This window comes from Oncorhynchus kisutch, linkage group LG22 (genome assembly GCF_002021735.2).
Source record: "Oncorhynchus kisutch isolate 150728-3 linkage group LG22, Okis_V2, whole genome shotgun sequence".
NCBI lineage: Eukaryota > Metazoa > Chordata > Actinopteri > Salmoniformes > Salmonidae > Oncorhynchus > Oncorhynchus kisutch.
This window is the reverse complement of record NC_034195.2, coordinates 13,504,332-13,525,309: the sequence shown is the minus strand read 5'-3', so window position 1 is coordinate 13,525,309 and position 20,978 is coordinate 13,504,332. Positions and strand designations below refer to the sequence as shown.

The following is a 20,978-nucleotide window of genomic DNA, read 5'->3' as shown; positions in this document are numbered from 1 at the left end:
ATGTTGCATTTTATATTTTTGTTACGTACAGGATGACTTGGGAGAATCATGATCCGCAACAGACGGCATCTCACTATCCGAAGTAAAAATACAGCCAGACTGGCCTGCTACTGTGCCTTTCTAGACCTTATAAACTGTAAAGAGTTGACAGACCCACAACTGATCCAATTGGAATGAAACATTGAACTCACAGGGCTTTTGTGCCATTATTCATATTACATTTTCACTGCAGCCAGGAGTAGCATTTGAAAACAATAATGCAATTATTCATTGCATGGTGGTGTTGCTCGTACTTACTCGCATGATATCTTTGAATTTACTGCAGACAATAGTCTTCATTTATTGCATTTATAAGTTATTAGAATTAGAGGAATTGTAAGGATCATTTTCATTTTCCCATCTTTATATTAGAAAGTCTAGGTTTTATATGCCTGAACAAAGAAGCATCCTTTTGTTTTTAACTTGCAATCCGAAGTGCCACACTGCCACTCAGCCTGCGGTGAGTCTGTGTCTGGAATAGCCCCTCTCTCGCTAGGGCAGTGGTCCTATTTATTGGATGGAATAGAGACAATATGCCACTACAAGGCTAGTCTAGGAAGGATACTTGTATTGTCCCTAAACAATATCAACAGGGGATCTTTTTGAGCTGCGTGTCTTCACTGTTCCTTCATGTGCAGTGATGCACCTGGCCTCTCCGCTGCCTATCAACTATTTATATTTGTTCTTGTGGATTCATATAGAAAATGTATGCAGCTTTGAATGCGTTTGTGTGTGGTATGATTAAGCAATAAGGCACGGGGGGGTGTGGTATTTGGCCAATATAAAATGGCTAAGGGCTGTTCTTAGGCACGACGCAACGCAGAGTTATATTGACCTGGGGTATAGTTGAACAATAAGCCACATCGGGGGTTTGTGGTATATGGCCTATATAACATGGCTAAGGGCTGTTCTTAGGCGCAACGCAGAGTGCCTTGATACAGCCCTTAGTTGTGGTATATTGGCCATATACCACGAACCCCCGATGTGCCTTATTGCCATTATAAACTTGTTACCCATCTAATTATAACAATTAATACGTTGGTATACGGCTTTCAGCCAATCAGCATTCAGGGCTCAAACCACCAGGTTAATAATAAAAGATTGTGCATAAAGGAAATACCACCTTGACATAGGGGAGTCGCATGCAAGCAGGGTGGAATAAATGATATAGTAAAAGCTGCAAAAGAATTAATGTAAACCTGAAGGAAAAAAGACTCAACCCTCCCCAAGCAAAATGATTATAATCTTCCAAAGTCTTAAATTCAAAGTTGAAACAGATCTACTGTGATTTTGTCGCATCATTGTCTAAATTAGATTGAAGTATATAATTACATGTTATAACTCGTCATTTAATAGGATCTCTGTGGATTCAAGTATGTATAGGCTATTTTGGGAAGTTGACAATCGTTTGCTGACCTCAAAGAGTAGTTAAGATTGGGGGAATACTATCCCTTAGTCAGCTCGCAGTAAAATACACAATACATTTAGCATAAAACTCAGAGTATAAAAAAATCTACTTGAATTTCTTTGTCAGGGGTTATAACAAAGAGAGGGCACACCTGCTGATTCAAAGATAAGTAGGGTAATTGAATAGGGCACCTGAGCAGTGACATATTCAATAAGGTGTGCCTAAATAGTGGTCACAATTTCATTGGGTTTCAATGGAGTTGTCATGCCAAGTAATGTCAGGGCAAAATGTTCATTGATTTCGCTAAGTAATTGAGAGTCATGGTGTATGTTTGTGTGCGATTTCTAGATTCCTCCATTTAGACTGCACTCTCTAGCCCCTCCCTGTTTGTGCCCCTTTCTCCTTTCAGCCAATCACAACAGCCCCCTATGGGTCATGTGACAGGAGGCAGATACTCAGGAATAAATATTTTACCAACCAGTGAAGCAGACCCTACCACCCCCTCCTACACTGTTACTCACCAGAGATCCTGTATATAATGACCAGATACTCATGTTTCCGCCCTAACAATGGGAGTCGTTGTTCCAAAGGGGAAAGGCAGGCAGGCGACAAGCTTAGGTCCAAAATAAGCCCATATAAATACATTGTGCTTAATTTGGACAGATTTTGGTGAGTGAATCCTCCTTTCTTCGCCTCTTCCTTTCTGTACACACACACACACACACATACATTCTCACACATATCCAGGAAGCAGGCGTGGCAGAGAAGACAGGAAAACAAATCCCTACGCTTTAGTCGCTGATTTGTGAAAATAACAGACATGTGCCTTTTTACTTAGAGAGGAGAGGAGAGGGGAAGGGCTTTTTGTGCCTGTGGATGTATTTTATATAAATCGCTTGTTGTGCTTAAGTGGAATCTGGAGGATAGTTACCGTTTGTTACAAGGTAAGAAAGGCCATGCGTCCCAAGTTTATGGCCTACGGTGTAATGTATTTGTGTAATATTTCCAATTGGCTGGTGAGGTAGAAAATATGACTTTTGAGATGCGTGGCCTTTGTGGCCTTACAGTTTCAGTGTGTACTGTGTGGAAAACCGGCGTGTGCCTGTGAGAAGGAGGCTGTGTGTGTTTCCGTCCATCTGTCCACTGGAGAGCCACACACAAAGGTCTGCTGTTAATGGCTCCAATCTAACAGCCATTAAGGTCCTCTTTTAGCCGGCTGCCTTTTTCTCTCCGTCTTTTTCTCTCTTTTATGGACTGATGCTTTTCTACTCACTGGTTGTCTTAAGGTTAAGTCTGGTAGATGTTCACAAAATGTGTTCTTTTGAATGGCAGGATGTACGTGGATATGGTTCTCATTCAGTACCACACATAGCTGGGGCACGCTGTGAATATTGTGGGATATGTATTTCTTATATATTGGGCTCTGTGTCCTGTGTCTGTGCAACTGTGCATGTGCGTGTCATCCTCTGAGTGACATCATTATTGACAGTGACATTCATGCCACTGAGAGTGAGGGGTGCGGTGGGGGATGTGGTTGCTCAGGCAGCCATGTTGTACAAATGAAATCGAATGTTATTTGTCACATGTGCCGAATACAACAGGAGTAGACCTTACAGTGAAATGCTGACAGATGTTGGACATGCATCCTGTCCTTTGACATTAGGCCCTACCCCTCCATCTTGTACCCAGGTGAGGAGAGGGTGGCTCATAATGATGACTGGAATGAAGTGACTGGTATCAAACACAAGGAAACCATGTTTGATGTGTCAATGCCATTCCATTCCAGCCATTAGTATGAGCCCGTCCTCCACAGTTAAGGTGGAGGACTGTGATCTAGTCTCTGTCTGCTGGTCTCTGTTTTTCCTTCTCCACATTGTGAGAGAGATGGATATGATTACTTTAGGAGTGAGAATATGTGAATTAGAGTTCAGAGCAGGATGACCTGCTCAATGCCTTTTTATCCAATTCTCCCAGAGAATCATGTCACTTGGCCTGCTTTCAAGCTAAGCTTGCGTGTGCTGCAAGTGACCATTAATTGCACAGGTATTAAAACTGAAGTGTCGGGAGCTGAGGCTGTTGTTTTATTCATCTTTCTTGACTTTGTTCTGAGGCAGAGGTACGCCCCTGAAACTGGTAACGTGAAGTTATTCAGTTTAAATCAAATTCTGCTACAGTTTTATTAATGAAATATGCAAACCCAATAGCTTACCAATGTGCAGATGGACATGAAGTTAATAAATAACAGCGTTGTACCATCACATATCTAACAGACACAAACTTTATTAATGTGTGCTCCTGCTAATTAAACCATATCTGCGTGTTTCTCCTCTTTAAGGTTGGCCAACCAACAGATGGAGAATGACGGCTACTCGGAGAAATCAGAGCATGATGCCCAGGAGGATTGGGACAACGGGGCCAATGAGAACGGAGGTCGGCTGACGGAGGAGAGCGACATGGACCAATCGGACGAGCTGTCTCCGGCGCTGCAGGCCACATCCTATGTCGAGCAGAGCCAGGAGGAGATGGCCGAGGTGAAACACGACAGGACATCACTCACAGACGGCTAACATACACTGACAGGTTATTAGGGGTTCAGCACGTTACAAAGCCTGTAGCTAGCCAGTGATGATTTATTCTAAATCTATCAAATTTATTGGTGAACATCAGGGGCCACATGAAATGTGACGTGGGGCCGGCTTTGACCGCCGGGCAGCTACGTGATTCTCAGGACTGTAGGGTAAAGACAAAAAGAGACATGATGACTATTTATCGTATGAATGGGAAATACGTTTTCCTCTACTGAAAGGAGTCTATTCGAATGAATCAAAACTGAAATTGTCCAACCTTGCTTCTGTGTGTCCCTTTCTCCCAGGCTGGTGAGGCGTCCCAGGTGGAGACGGTGTCTGAGGAGAACAAGGGTCTGATCTGGACCCTGCTAAAGCAGCTGCGGCCTGGCATGGACCTGTCTAAAGTGGTCTTGCCCACCTTCATCCTGGAGCCACGCTCTTTCCTGGACAAACTATCGGACTACTACTACCACGCTAATCTGCTGTCGGAGTATGACAATACTAGACTAGTAGTACACTTGTAGCTCAACTATTACCGCCATTACTTTATCTCTACTATGTCACTACCACTATACCAATCTACTGTATGAGATAGTAGATACACTCTAACTGAACAATGCTCTGTGTCCATCTCTCCCTTTCCCTCCCTCTCTCCCTCTCTCTCACTCTGTTTTTTTCTTCTATGTCCTCTCTCGCTCTTGTTCTCTCTCTGGTCCCAGGGCTGCGAGGGAGGAGAGTCCATATGGCAGAATAAAGCAGGTCGTGCGCTGGTACCTGTCTGGCTTCTACAAGAAGCCCAAGGTAAACTCGCCTGTTCTTTAAGGGTAATAATACAAAGTGACACTCCCCTATTTCTGGGGTTGGCTGGAGGAGTCATTGTAGTTCTGAGTGACTGGTCTGACTTCCATTCTACAATTGTACCACTGTATGAACATACAACCAATATTCAAGCCAAAATTTGAAAAACAAACATTCCGTAGTGTTAACTCTGTGGGTTGTGGAATGGGAGATTGCGGAGTTAGGTTAGTTATTTCATTTCTGTAGGGTCTTGGTAAAGAATTTATACCATAGATGGTCAAATAAAAAAAATCTACTTCACTCCCATATGGGCTAGATTTGAGTCATTGTTCTTTCAGGCTGATATACTCTATCTTATATACGCTCGCCTGGGGACGAGGTTAGAGTGTCTCTGGTGTAACTGCCACAGGGACTCCCAGAATTACAGGTTCAGCTGGTTTCCAAGCCAGGTATACCTGATACACACAGCAACACAGACACGTGATCGATCGGGTGTGGCAAACAGAGGTAGAGCAACGCTTAATTTTAATGTGTCACTTTTTTATTCTTTCATTTTGTATTTGCCTGTTAATCTATTTTGTAGTGCTGACCCCAATTAGTTGACTGGTCGATTGTTTGGTCGTTAGGCTGTTGGTCGACTGAGATTTGTTTTAGTTGAGCAGTAACGCATATATACATACAGACAGACATATAGTGCCTTGCGAAAGTATTCGGCCCCCTTGAACTCTGCAACCTTTTGCCACATTTCAGGCTTCAAACATAAAGATATAAAACTGTATTTTTTTGTGAAGAATCAACAACAAGTGGGACACAATCATGAAGTGGAACGACATTTATTGGATATTTCAAACTTTTTTAACAAATCAAAAACGGAAAGATTGGGCTTGCAAAATTATTCAGCCCCCTTAAGTTAATACTTTGTAGCGCCACCTTTTGCTGCGATTACAGCTGTAAGTCGCTTGGGGTATGTCTCTATCAGTTTTGCACATCGAGAGAATGACATTTTTTGCCATTCCTCCTTGCAAAACAGCTCGAGCTCAGTGAGGTTGGATGGAGAGCATTTGTGAACAGCAGTTTTCAGTTCTTTCCACAGATTCTTGATTGGATTCAGGTCTGGACTTTGACTTGGCCATTCTAACACCTGGATATGTTTATTTTTGAACCATTCCATTGTAGATTTTGCTTTATGTTTTGGATCATTGTCTTGTTGGAAGACAAATCTCCGTCCCAGTCTCAGGTCTTTTGCAGACTCCATCAGGTTTTCTTCCAGAATGGTCCTGTATTTGGCTCCATCCATCTTCCCATCAATTTTAACCATCTTCCCTGTCCCTGCTGAAGAAAAGCAGGCCCAAACCATGATGCTGCCACCACCATGTTTGACAGTGGGGATGGTGTGTTCAGGGTGATGAGCTGTGTAGTTTTTACGCCAAACATAACGTTTTGCATTGTTGCCAAAAAGTTCAATTTTGGTTTCATCTGACCAGAGCACCTTCTTCCACATGTTTGGTGTGTCTCCCAGGTGGCTTGTGGCAAACTTTAAACGGCACTTTTTATGGATATCTTTAAGAAATGGCTTTCTTCTTGCCACTCTTCCATAAAGGCCAGATTTGTGCAAAATACGACTGATTGTTGTCCTATGGACAGAGTCTCCCACCTCAGCTGTAGATCTCTGCAGTTCATCCAGAGTGATCATGGGCCTCTTGGCTGCATCTCTGATCAGTCTTCTCCTTGTATGAGCTGAAAGTTTAGAGGGATGGCCAGGTCTTGGTAGATTTGCAGTGGTCTGATACTCCTTCCATTTCAATATTATCGCTTGCACAGTGCTCCTTGGGATGTTTAAAGCTTGGGAAATCTTTTTGTATCCAAATCCGGCTTTAAACTTCTTCACAACAGTATCTCGGACCTGCCTGGTGTGTTCCTTGTTCTTCATGATGCTCTCTGCGCTTTTAACGGACCTCTGAGACTATCACAGTGCAGGTGCATTTATACGGAGACTTGATTACACACAGGTGGATTGTATTTATCATCATTAGTCATTTAGGTCAACATTGGATCATTCAGAGATCCTCACTGAACTTCTGGAGAGAGTTTGCTGCACTGAAAGTAAAGGGGCTGAATAATTTTGCACGCCCAATTTTTCAGTTTTTGATTTGTTAAAAAAGTTTGAAATATCCAATAAATGTCGTTCCACTTCATGATTGTGTCCCACTTGTTGTTGATTCTTCACAAAAAAATACAGTTTTATATCTTTATGTTTGAAGCCTGAAATGTGGCAAAAGGTCGCAAAGTTCAAGGGGGCCGAATACTTTCGCAAGGCACTGTATATAGATACAGACAGACATACAGATATACAGATATACATACATACACTAACGTTCAAAAGTTTGGGGTCACATAGAAATGTCCTTGTTTTTGAAAGAAAAGCACATTAAATTAATCAGAAATAACATCAAATTAATCAGAAATACAGTGTAGACATTGTTAATGTTGTAAATGACTATTGTAGCTGGAAACGGCTGATTTTTAATGGAATATCTACATAGGCGTAAAGAGGCCCATTATCAGCAACCATCACTCCTGTGTTCCAATGGCACGTTGTGTTAGCTAACCAAGTTTATAATTTTAAAGGACTAATTGATCATTAGAAAACCCTTTTGCAATTATGTTAGAACAGCTGAAAACTGTTGTTTCTGATTAAATAAGCAACAAAACTGGCCTTCTTCAGACTAGTTGAGTATCAGGAGCACCAGCATTTGTGGGTTCGATTACAGGCTCAATGTCAACTTTTTTCAGTCTATTCTTGTTCTGAGAAATGAAGGATATTCCATGCGAGAAATTACCAAGAAACTGAAGATCTCGTACAACACTGAACTATTCCCTTCACTGAACAGCACAAACAGTTTCAAACCAGAATAGAAAGATGAGTGGGACGCCCCGGTGCACAACTTACCAAGAGGACAATACATTAGAGTGTCTAGTTTGAGAAACAGACGCCTCACAAGTCCTCAACTGGCAGCTTCATTAAATAGTACCTGCAAAACACCAATGTCAACAGTGAAGAGGCGACTCCAGGATGCTGGCCTTCTACACACACAAAAATATATACACACACACACACACATAGTAAATGTGCCCATTTGGGGGATCTGATAGTATTTTTGATTGGCTGAACGCACCACCACTAATAACCCGTGGAGCTTTTCAAGGTAATGTTTTCTTCACCTCAAACAGTAAGCAAACAAAGTCTGTTTTTACATCCATTGAGAATTACAATAGTTCCTCAATGTATTTAAAAAATATATTTTCAGGTCTCTCCCTTTCGACAACCACACAGCATGAAAGGGAAAAATGTCATGCTCTGATCCAGTTGAAACGGCATAAAATAGGCCTACCTGATTACTTCTTATCAGTGCTGGACTTGGACTGAAATAGGTTCTGGTACTCATTTTGGGTGCTGGTAGTGTTTATATTTAGGTGCAGGAGCGCCACAATAATAGATAAGAGATAATATTCTATAGGGGGATCAGTAAGTTCGTAAGTTAATAGTTGATACAATGTTTCAAGTTCGTTGCAAACAGGCCAATGTGATTTATAGAATATTTATTTTTATCAGGATATTTTATACCTGCAGGTAGTTTATTTGTTGGCTATTTTTACATAGTTGGCAATAGAAGTTACTTTTTTAGGTTCGTATCATTTTCATTTAGATTTGGATAGAATTTTGATTAACCACATGACAATGATTTTGAGATATGAAGACGTTATTATAAATGAAATGAAACTGTTTCATGAAAATGTGCACATGAAAACCATAACTGGCACGCAGATCAGGAGAAATGGTATGATAAATTGTTCTTCAACATGAGACTCCTCGTGTTATCTATTACCGGCAACTTCAGGAGAGTAATTGCAGAATCTGCTAAAGCCAACAGGAGCGGGAGGAGAATAGTTGGGTCAGGTTAAGTTTTTTTTCTTCTGGAGCCCTCTTGAGGCATTTGTCATAAGCTTAAAGCATCAGACAAGCTCAGTGCATGTAGTTGATTTCATTAAAACACAGTATGTCTATATATGGAAAAATACACCTTTAAAAAATATTGACCAATCGATTGGTCGAAAGAACAGACAACTTTCTGTCGTCTAATATTTTTTGTTTAGTCGGGGACAGCCCTACTATTTTGTATGATACACAGTTTGGAATGAGTGCATTCATGTGATAGATATTAACAGTATGTATGTGTGTCTGTGCTTGGGTGTGTCTGTATTCATCATTGTGTCCATGCAGCTATGATTATTTGTGTTTGAATCCTTTGATTTGATGATTTAAATGAAGTATGGCTGTGTGCATGTATGTGATAGATTTTAACAGTAGTGGATGGGTGTACGTGTTACAGGGACTGAAGAAGCCCTATAACCCCATCCTAGGAGAGACGTTTCGCTGTTGCTGGCTCCACCCTCAGACAGACAGCTGCACCTTTTACATCGCAGAGCAGGTGAGACGACCCATATACTTCTTACACACACACACAGCAAGTGTGTACCGCTGTCTCTGTCATACCTCTGCAGGTCTTTTGTCTAGAAGCTAGCTAAACCCTAGCTATTGTGCAAATGACTGCCTCAGACCTGAGGCCTGTTAGTGGCAGATCTACATGCTTCGTCCCCAGACTTCAGCTGCCTCCTAACCAAACTCATTGACAGCCCTACTGCTTAATATTACTGTTGTGTATCTGAAATACCTGTATTGGACAAGTTCAAGTAGTAGTCCTACGTCCCCGTGTCACACTGTTTTCTTCTGGTTCTCAACTGGTTTTGCCTGGGGACCCAAATTTGACAATGACAATTGATGATTACATTTTGTAATGTCGTATTGCAGCTGCCTTGTTGGGCAGGCTTCACATGCAAATAGACTCTGTCTCAATGGACTACTATTATGATATTTAAAAAATGAACAGTAAAACACACTCTAGTCCAATAATGTTAACAGTAACACACACCAGTCCAATAATGTTAACAGTAACACACACCAGTCCAATAATGTTAACAGTAACACACACCAGTCCAATAATGTTAACAGTAACACACACCAGTCCAATAATGTTAACAGTAACACACACCAGTCCAATAATGTTAACAGTAACACACACCAGTCCAATAATGTTAACAGTAACACACACCAGTCTAATAATGTTATTGAACAGTAACACACACCAGTCCAATAATGTTATTTAACAGTAACACACACCAGTCCAATAATGTTATTTAACAGTAACACACACCAGTCCAATAATGTTATTTAACAGTAACACACACCAGTCCAATAATGTTATTTAACAGTAACACACACCAGTCCAATAATGTTATTTAACAGTAACACACACCAGTCCAATAATGTTAACAGTAACACACACCAGTCTAATAATGTTAACAGTAACACATACCAGTCTAATAATGTTAACAGTAACACACACCAGTCCAATAATGTTAACAGTAACACACACCAGTCCAATAATGTTAACAGTAACACACACCAGTCCAATAATGTTATTGAACAGTAACACACACCAGTCTAATAATGTTAACAGTAACACACACCAGTCCAATAATGTTAACAGTAACACACACCAGTCTAATAATGTTATTGAACAGTAACACACACCAGTCCAATAATGTTATTTAACAGTAACACACACCAGTCCAATAATGTTATTTAACAGTAACACACACCAGTCCAATAATGTTATTTAACAGTAACACACACCAGTCCAATAATGTTATTTAACAGTAACACACACCAGTCCAATAATGTTATTTAACAGTAACACACACCAGTCTAATAATGTTAACAGTAACACATACCAGTCTAATAATGTTAACAGTAACACACACCAGTCCAATAATGTTAACAGTAACACACACCAGTCCAATAATGTTAACAGTAACACACACCAGTCCAATAATGTTATTGAACAGTAACACACACCAGTCTAATAATGTTAACAGTAACACACACCAGTCCAATAATGTTAACAGTAACACACACCAGTCCAATAATGTTAACAGTAACACACACCAGTCCAATAATGTTATTTAACAGTAACACACACCAGTCCAATAATGTTATTTAACAGTAACACACACCAGTCCAATAATGTTATTTAACAGTAACACACACCAGTCCAATAATGTTATTTAACAGTAACACACACCAGTCCAATAATGTTAACAGTAACACACACCAGTCCAATAATGTTATTTAACAGTAACACACACCAGTCCAATAATGTTAACAGTAACACACACCAGTCTAATAATGTTAACAGTAACACACACCAGTCCAATAATGTTATTTAACAGTAACACACACCAGTCCAATAATGTTAACAGTAACACACACCAGTCCAATAATGTTATTTAACAGTAACACACACCAGTCCAATAATGTTAACAGTAACACACACCAGTCCAATAATGTTAACAGTAACACACACCAGTCCAATAATGTTATTTAACAGTAACACACACCAGTCCAATAATGTTAACAGTAACACACACCAGTCTAATAATGTTAACAGTAACACACACCAGTCCAATAATGTTAACAGTAACACACACCAGTCCAATAATGTTATTTAACAGTAACACACACCAGTCCAATAATGTTAACAGTAACACACACCAGTCCAATAATGTTAACAGTAACACACACCAGTCCAATAATGTTAAGGAACAGTAACACACACCAGTCCAATAATGTTAAGGAACAGTAACACACACCAGTCCAATAATGTTAATGAACAGTAACACACACCAGTCCAATAATGTTATTTAACAGTAACACACACCAGTCCAATAATGTTATTGAACAGTAACACACACCAGTCCAATAATGTTATTGAACAGTAACACACACCAGTCCAATAATGTTATTGAACAGTAACACACACCAGTCCAATAATGTTATTGAACAGTAACAAACACCAGTCCAATAACGTTAACAGTAACACACACCAGTCCAATAATGTTAATGAACAGTAACACACACCAGTCCAATAATGTTAATGAACAGTAACACACACCAGTCCAATAATGTTATTTAACAGTAACACACACCAGTCCAATAACGTTAATGAACAGTAACACACACCAGTCCAATAACGTTAATGAACAGTAACACACACCAGTCCAATAACGTTAATGAACAGTAACACACACCAGTCTAATAATGTCAATGAACAGTAACACACACCAGTCCAATACTGTTAACAGTAACACACACCAGTCCAATAATGTTAACAGTAACACACACCAGTCCAATAATGTTAAGGAACAGTTACACACACCAGTCCAGTAATGTTAACAGTAACACACACCAGTCCAGTAATGTTAACAGTAACACACACCAGTCCAATAATGTTAACAGTAACACACACCAGTCTAATAATGTTAAGGAACAGTTACACACACCAGTCCAGTAATGTTAACAGTAACACACACCAGTCCAGTAATGTTAACAGTAACACACACCAGTCCAATAATGTTAACAGTAACACACACCAGTCTAATAATGTTAACAGTAACACACACCAGTCCAATAATGTTAAGGAACAGTTACACACACCAGTCCAATAATGTTATTTAACAGTAACACACACCAGTCTAATAATGTTAACAGTAACACACACCAGTCCAATAATGTTAACAGTAACACACACCAGTCCAATAATGTTATTGAACAGTAACACACACCAGTCTAATAATGTTAACAGTAACACACACCAGTCCAATAATGTTAACAGTAACACACACCAGTCCAATAATGTTATTTAACAGTAACACACACCAGTCCAATAATGTTAACAGTAACACACACCAGTCCAATAATGTTAACAGTAACACACACCAGTCCAATAATGTTATTTAACAGTAACACACACCAGTCCAATAATGTTATTTAACAGTAACACACACCAGTCCAATAATGTTATTGAACAGTAACACACACCAGTCTAATAATGTTATTGAACAGTAACACACACCAGTCTAATAATGTTAACAGTAACACACACCAGTCTAATAATGTTAACAGTAACACACACCAGTCCAATAATGTTATTTAACAGTAACACACACCAGTCCAATAATGTTATTTAACAGTAACACACACCAGTCCAATAATGTTATTTAACAGTAACACACACCAGTCCAATAATGTTATTGAACAGTAACACACACCAGCCCAATAATGTTATTGAACAGTAACACACACCAGTCTAATAATGTTATTGAACAGTAACACACACCAGTCTAATAATGTTATTGAACAGTAACACACACCAGTCTAATAATGTTATTGAACAGTAACACACACCAGTCTAATAATGTTAACAGTAACACACACCAGTCCAATAATGTTATTGAACAGTAACACACACCAGTCTAATAATGTTATTGAACAGTAACACACACCAGTCTAATAATGTTAACAGTAACACACACCAGTCCAATAATGTTATTTAACAGTAACACACACCAGTCCAATAATGTTATTTAACAGTAACACACACCAGTCCAATAATGTTATTTAACAGTAACACACACCAGTCCAATAATGTTATTGAACAGTAACACACACCAGTCTAATAATGTTATTGAACAGTAACACACACCAGTCTAATAATGTTAACAGTAACACACACCAGTCTAATAATGTTAACAGTAACACACACCAGTCCAATAATGTTATTGAACAGTAACACACACCAGTCTAATAATGTTATTGAACAGTAACACACACCAGTCTAATAATGTTAACAGTAACACACACCAGTCTAATAATGTTAACAGTAACACACACCAGTCCAATAATGTTATTTAACAGTAACACACACCAGTCCAATAATGTTATTTAACAGTAACACACACCAGTCCAATAATGTTATTTAACAGTAACACACACCAGTCCAATAATGTTATTTAACAGTAACACACACCAGTCCAATAATGTTATTGAACAGTAACACACACCAGTCTAATAATGTTATTGAACAGTAACACACACCAGTCTAATAATGTTAACAGTAACACACACCAGTCTAATAATGTTAACAGTAACACACACCAGTCCAATAATGTTAACAGTAACACACACCAGTCCAATAATGTTAACAGTAACACACACCAGTCCAGTAATGTTAACAGTAACACACACCAGTCCAATAATGTTAACAGTAACACACACCAGTCCAATAATGTTAACAGTAACACACACCAGTCCAATAATGTTAACAGTAACACACACCAGTCCAATAATGTTAACAGTAACACACACCAGTCCAATAATGTTAACAGTAACACACACCAGTCCAATAATGTTATTGAACAGTAACACACACCAGTCCAATAATGTTATTGAACAGTAACACACACCAGTCTAATAATGTCATTGAACAGTAACACACACCAGTCTAATAATGTTAACAGTAACACACACCAGTCCAATAATGTTATTGAACAGTAACACACACCAGTCTAATAATGTTATTGAACAGTAACACACACCAGTCTAATAATGTTAACAGTAACACACACCAGTCTAATAATGTTAACAGTAACACACACCAGTCCAATAATGTTAACAGTAACACACACCAGTCCAATAATGTTAACAGTAACACACACCAGTCCAATAATGTCAATGAACAGTAACACACACCAGTCCAATAATGTTAACAGTAACACACACCAGTCCAGTAATGTTCATGAACAGTAACACACACCAGTCCAATAATGTTAACAGTAACACACACCAGTCCAATAAAGTTAATGAACAGTAACACACACCAGTTCAGTAATGTCAATGAACAGTAACACACACCAGTCCAATAATGTTAACAGGAACACATACCAGTGTTTAAAATGGAAAAAAACGATCATTAAGAATTCTACATCATCAGTTACCACATCAGTTACCATGTGAATAATTTCTCAACCTTAGTTTTAATAAAGGTGTAAGTTTTTAACCAGTTCAAGCGACAGGTAGCCTTGTGGTTAGTCCATTGGACTTGTAACTGAAAGGTTGCAAGATCAAATCCCTGAGTTGACATGGTTTAAATCTGTCATTCTGCCCCTGGATAAGACAGTTAACCAACTGTTCCTAGGCGTCATTGTAAATAAGAATTTGTTCTTAACTGACTTGCCTAGTTAAATAAAGGTTAAATAACATTTTAAATAATGTAATATTAATGTCAGAATTATTTAACAATCACAATTGAACAATAATTAATGAACCTGTTTATTCATGGTAGTGCGGTCTATCAGTGTGAAAGCTGGGAGTGTTTCTTCAGTTTGGTAAGTTTGTTGAAGTATGGGGTGATGGTTGACAGGGCAACTCGGAGGTCACGCTGCCTGTCCAGATTGTTTCTGCTTTTAGTTTTCAGCATGGCCATAGCAGAGAAACAATTTTCACACTAATATGTAGTGCTGAAGGGTAACATGATTTGTTACCCTGCAGCATGTTTTCCACTTTCCGGATGATAACGATATACTATACTTTTTAAAAGAAGTGAAAGTGCCTTTCTCAGCCCAACTGCAATTATTTTCCCGGTGTGGTCGTCTGGGAAATAAGAGGTCTTAAAGGCATTTGCTTTGCAACATCCAGTTGTCCGTCAATGCCATGAATCATGAGGCTATTGTATAGAAGAATGCAGCGTTACGGATTTCCCTGGCAACTCCGTCACGACATTCTGTGTAGAGTTCTGTCAGACACGTTTTGCTGAAGTATTTACGGCTCTGGATCTCATATCTTGGTTCTAGAGTTCGCATCAACCGTCTTTCTCCACAGTTTGAATTGGTTCTACGTCTTTCGCTATGTGATACATAATTGCACTCGTTATCTCATTCCACTTGCTCGTCTTCTCATAGGCAGTACCACTAACGAATGATTCCTTGAATGATAGCTGAGTGCGGGTCTGGCTTGGAGATGTCTTGCTCCAGGGGTTTGCTGCACGCATTCTGGTAGATACTTCACAGTCACGCACATGCAGGGTTTTCAGGTGGTGAAACAGTTTGCTGGTGTCGACACAACTTACACAGTACCTGTTTGTTGGTCGAGGTCGGATATCTTAAAGCCAGACCAATGCAAAAATCCATATCATGGCACACCGTCATAGCGGTATCCACGTTCATACCGGTATACTGCCCACCCCCACTCACTACTGTAAGTCACTCTATGTAAGAGCACTCGGTGCTCTCTCCAGGATCCCCTTTACTACACCGTAGTGCATTTCCCGTCATGGCAGCTGCCCCATCAGTGGTCACACCGACGCACCCATCTCAGGCCAACCCCACGAAGCCCAGGTACATAACCATTGTGTTAAAGACATACTCTGTGGTGGTGGTGGGCAAATCAACTCCTCAATGTTATTTTCCCAGACGTGTCTGACCTTGACGTGGTTAGCCACATCTGTGGATTCATCAAGCTGCCGTGCGTAATGTCCTGTTTGCACTGATGCGCTCTCTCTGGTGCGTTATGTCTTCAGACATGTCCTGGATTCTCCTCCTAATGGTGTCATTGGATAGGGGTTAAGTTTGTTGGCGGCTTACTCTCCCAAGATTTCAGTGCACATATCAATCACAGCAGAGAGAATGAGATCCTCTGCGCTGGTGTGGGCTTTTTTTGCACTTAGCAATGCGCTGGGCCACAAGGCGATGCGCGAAGTGCCTTTTCTTGTACCGTGCATACGTTCTTCAGTGAATCTTGTGAGGCCTCCAGATATTGATATTTTCTTGAAGAGAAAAGAAAGTCAGCTGTCTTTGTTTCTTGGATGCTTGATGTCCAGGTGTCTTTTCATTTTGGAGGGTCTACACCCACCCTGCCTTTTCTATATATGTAAAACCATATTTGATTAAGTCGGGGTCGTATTTTCTCTTCTTGACAGGGACCAGGTTGTCTGCCTTGATGTTGACATTGAAAGCAGCCGTAGATGAAGAGGGAGCTGCACGTTTTATAAACGTGCCCATGATTTTACTCTGACAGCTAGCCTACATGACTTAAGTGAAAGCTAACTATCCACATGTGCAATGACTGCAGAACATAGTTAGCTGCCAATCAAGCTACAGTTGCAAGTTTGTGAACCCTTTGGAATTACCTGGATTTCTGCATTGATTACTCATAAAATGTGGTCTGATCTTCATCTAAGTCACAATAATAGACAAACACAATCGGACTAAACGTTGAAGACGTTCACAGTGCAGGCTGGGAAAAGTAAGTGATCCTTTGTTAACGACTTCTCCAGAAGCTATTTGGAGTCAAGTGTTTCAATTAAGGAGATGAGATTGGAGGTGTGGGTTGCACAGGCACCCTGCCCTATGAAGGGAAACAAAGCCTGCTTACTGACAAATACTGTATGTTCTTCTCCAGAAAGATTGGTTCGTGTGAACCATGCCTCAATCCCAACAACTTTCACAGGACCTTAGACGACACATTATAGAGATGCACGTAGCTGGAACAGGTTACAAAAGCATTGCTAAAGACCTTGGTGTTCATCAATCCATGGTAAGACAAACGGTCTACAAATGGAGAAGATTCAGGACTGTTGTTTACTCTCCCTCGGAGTGGGTGTCCTGCGAAGATCACTCCAAGAACACAAAGGGCAAAGAAAGTCTGTGTTCATGTGTCCACTATCAGAAAAACACTGAACAACTATGGTGTTCATGGAAGGACACCACGAAGGAAACCACTGCTGTCTAAAAAAAAAACATTGCGGCATGTCTCCGGTTTGCCCAAGACCAACAGGATGTTCCACAACGCTTCTGGGAAAATGTGCTGTGGACAGATGAGACAAAAGTTTTTGGGAACTTTTTGGGAAAAATGCACAACGCTATGTGTAGAGGACAAAGGGCACTGCACACAACACCAAAACCTCATCCTAACTGTGAAGCATGGTGGAGGGAGCATCATGGTTTGGGGCTGCTTTGCTGCCTCAGGGCCTGGACGCCTTGCAATCATTTAGGGAACAATGAATTCAAAAGTGTATCAAGACATTTTACAGGAGAATATCAGGGCAGCAGTTCATGACCTCAAGCTTAAGAGAGGTTGGGTGATGCGACAAGACAATGACCCAAAGCACACAAGTAAATCAACTAAAGAATGGCTGAAAAGAAAGATTTGTGTTTTGGAATGGCCAAGTCATAGTCCTGACCTTAACCCAATTGTGATGCTGTGGCATGTCCTGAAGAGGGCTGTGCAATCAAGACAACCCAGAAATATTGATGAACTGAAACAGATTTGTAGGGAGGAATGGTTCAAAATGTTGTGCCAGGTTTTATAAGCAGCTACAGGAAACGTTTGGTGGAGGTTGTTGCTGCTAACGGAGGATCTAGAAGTTACTAAATTCAAGGGTTGACTTACTTTTACCAGCCTGCACTGTGAATGATTACTCAACATCTTCAATAAAAATGTGAAAACTCTTTGTGTGTTATTAGTTTAGTCAGATTGTGTTTGTCTATTATTGTGACTTAGATGAAGATCAGACCACATTTTATGAGTAATCAATGCAGAAATCCAGGTAATTCCAAAGGGTTCACAAACTTTTTCATGCAACTGTAGCTTTCAGAAAAATATCTGTATTATCTGATTGGATGTGTCACATTTAAAACAAAATGTTGCAGAATTACATTTTTATTGGATCAGTGTGTATGTCGAGAAATGTCAGTTCATTGGATCAGTGTGTGTGTGGGGCGGGGCGAGAATGTTATTGTATCGGTCATTGAGTGTGTACAGCGCAAGAACCCTCAGAGTTCGAACATAACTAGCCATTTTACTACTGCGGACTCGCTGCACGTGTAAAGTGAACAACAATAAGCGGTGCACATGTTTTAGATATTATTTTATACAAGTTGTGCGACCCCTCAAAATCCTCCAGCGGCCCCCATGGGGGTCGCGACTTCCCCAGTTGAGAATCACTGCCCTAAATAACACACTCCCTATCTTTCTATCTCAGATCTCCCACCACCCACCAATCTCTGCCTTCTACGTCTGCAACAAGAAGGATGGCTTCTATATCAGCGGCAGCATCTTGGCCAAGTCCAAGTTTTACGGTACGCTGGCTTATCTGCACACCACAATCTTTGTTCTTGTGTAGTTAATCTTATGTCGGGAATTAAATTGAGTTTCATGGTGTTTCTATCTACTCTATGCCTAAAGGTGTATATGAAACAGATCTTTACAGCATGAACAGATCTGGGACCAGGTTGATCGGTGTAAATTCTAATGTCCTGTTCCAGGTAACTCTCTGTCTGCCATACTGGATGGCAGGGCCAGATTGATGCTGCTGGGCAGGGATGAGGAGTACATCATCACCATGCCTTACGCCCACTGTAAAGGTACTACTTTCAAAAAATCCATAAACGGTCTTTCTGGAATCTAAATATCTCTAGTTTTCTGAGCAACTCTAACATTGAATCCTTAATTGCTGCATCCATTTTTGAGCTTATTTATATTCATATCATTAATAAAACATTTAAACAATGAACATGAGCTTAGTTCAACATTCGTACCCCATCAGAACCCAATACAAGTAAATCTAAACAAATACTGTATAGCAGGGGTGTCAAACAAATTTTGCCCCGGGGGGCTAATTCAGTCTACAACATTTCCTGTGCGTAAATATTTGCAAAGGATAGTCCTCTTCATCGTTTTTGGAATTGTCAATACTCCCTGACTGTCTAGCTTTACATTTCTGTGATTTATTAGCGAGCTGGACACATTCAAGAAACTATAAGACTGTAGGTCCGTTATCATTTCTACACAGTGTCGATTTGGTTTCAGCCATTTGAAAAATACAGTGCATTCGGAAAGTATTCAGACCCCTTAACTTTTTCCACATTTTGTTACGTTACAGCCCTATTCTAAAATTGATGAAAACACATATTTTATTTAATCAATCTACACATAATAACCCATAATGAAAAGCAAAAACAAATTTTTTTATGGTTAGGTACACATTGGAGCAAGGACAGTCCTTTTTTTGCGAATATGCACCGCATCGATTATATGCAGCGCAGGACACGCCAGATAAACTAGTAATATCATCAACCATGTGTAGTTAACTAGTGATTATGATTGATTGATTGTTTTTTATAAGATAAGTTTAATGCTAGCTAGCAACATACCTTGGCTTCTTACTGCATTCACGTAACAGGCAGGCTCCTCGTGGAGTGCAATGTAATCAGGTGGTTAGAGCGTTGGACTAGGTAACTGTAAGGTTGCAAGATTGAATCCCCGAGCTGACAAGGTAAAAATCTGTCGTTCTGCCACAGTTAACCCACCGTTCCTAGGCCATCATTGAAAATAAGAATGTGTTCTTAACTGACTTGCCTAGTTAAATAAAGAGTGTAAAAAAAAAATCGTCCAAATCGGTGTCCAAAAATACAGATGAAATCGGCCCTAATCAATCGGCCCTTCCGATTAATCGGTCGACCTCTAGTCTGAATACTCTCTGAAGGCACTGTATATTGAGTTTTGTTTGCTCAAACCACCCGCAGGCCAGATTTGTGCCTACACAGATTGGCCTCAAAACATGGTTAAAACTATCATTTTGTTAGCATGGATGCTCTGTCTCTGAATTTGAGTGGCTACATTTCTCCAGGCCCATCCCTCAAATTTTTACCAGAACAGGCAGGTTGACCGCTTCAACAAGAATTGTAGTTTTAACACTAGAACTGCTGTGCCTCGATGGATTCCTCTTCAGGTCATTCTGACTGCAGCATTTTAACAGTGTAATTAATATAGTTCATATATGCTATTGTAAAAATAATTTGTGTTTATGAAGGCCTTGGGTGACATTAGAATAAGATGTTTTATTTTATTTCAATAACAGTAGCATTTATTAGTTTGTTACTGTAGGCTATATATAAAAATTGAAAAACACATACGCCAACATTAGTTTTAAAAACAAAATATTAGTGGATGGCCTTGTGTTGGAATAAGGTAACACCTGCTTTTTATAATGAAAAATGTAAATACCCCAACCACCAAGGTCAAATTATGAAAATATCAGTAGCCTAAACATCATAAGCGCCAAGTGGCTTTGCTAAATAGTGAAACTCAGCACAAAATAAATAATGGCATTATAATAAAAGTGTGACAGCAGCCAAAATAGTTAATAATT

General features: G+C 39.9%; 1 protein-coding gene across 3 annotated transcripts in view; it reads left to right on the top strand.

The window, feature by feature from the left end:
- Positions 1 to 20,978, top strand: part of osbpl5 (oxysterol binding protein-like 5) — a 121,205-nt gene that overhangs the window by 87,851 nt on the left and 12,376 nt on the right. For all 3 annotated transcript variants that reach the window (XM_031801272.1, XM_031801271.1, XM_031801270.1), the window contains exons 10-15: positions 3,783 to 3,978; positions 4,320 to 4,504; positions 4,734 to 4,815; positions 9,204 to 9,302; positions 18,810 to 18,906; positions 19,093 to 19,191. In XM_031801272.1, the coding sequence (XP_031657132.1) occupies positions 3,783 to 3,978; positions 4,320 to 4,504; positions 4,734 to 4,815; positions 9,204 to 9,302; positions 18,810 to 18,906; positions 19,093 to 19,191 (758 nt within the window). The remainder of the gene's footprint in view (positions 1 to 3,782; positions 3,979 to 4,319; positions 4,505 to 4,733; positions 4,816 to 9,203; positions 9,303 to 18,809; positions 18,907 to 19,092; positions 19,192 to 20,978) is intronic.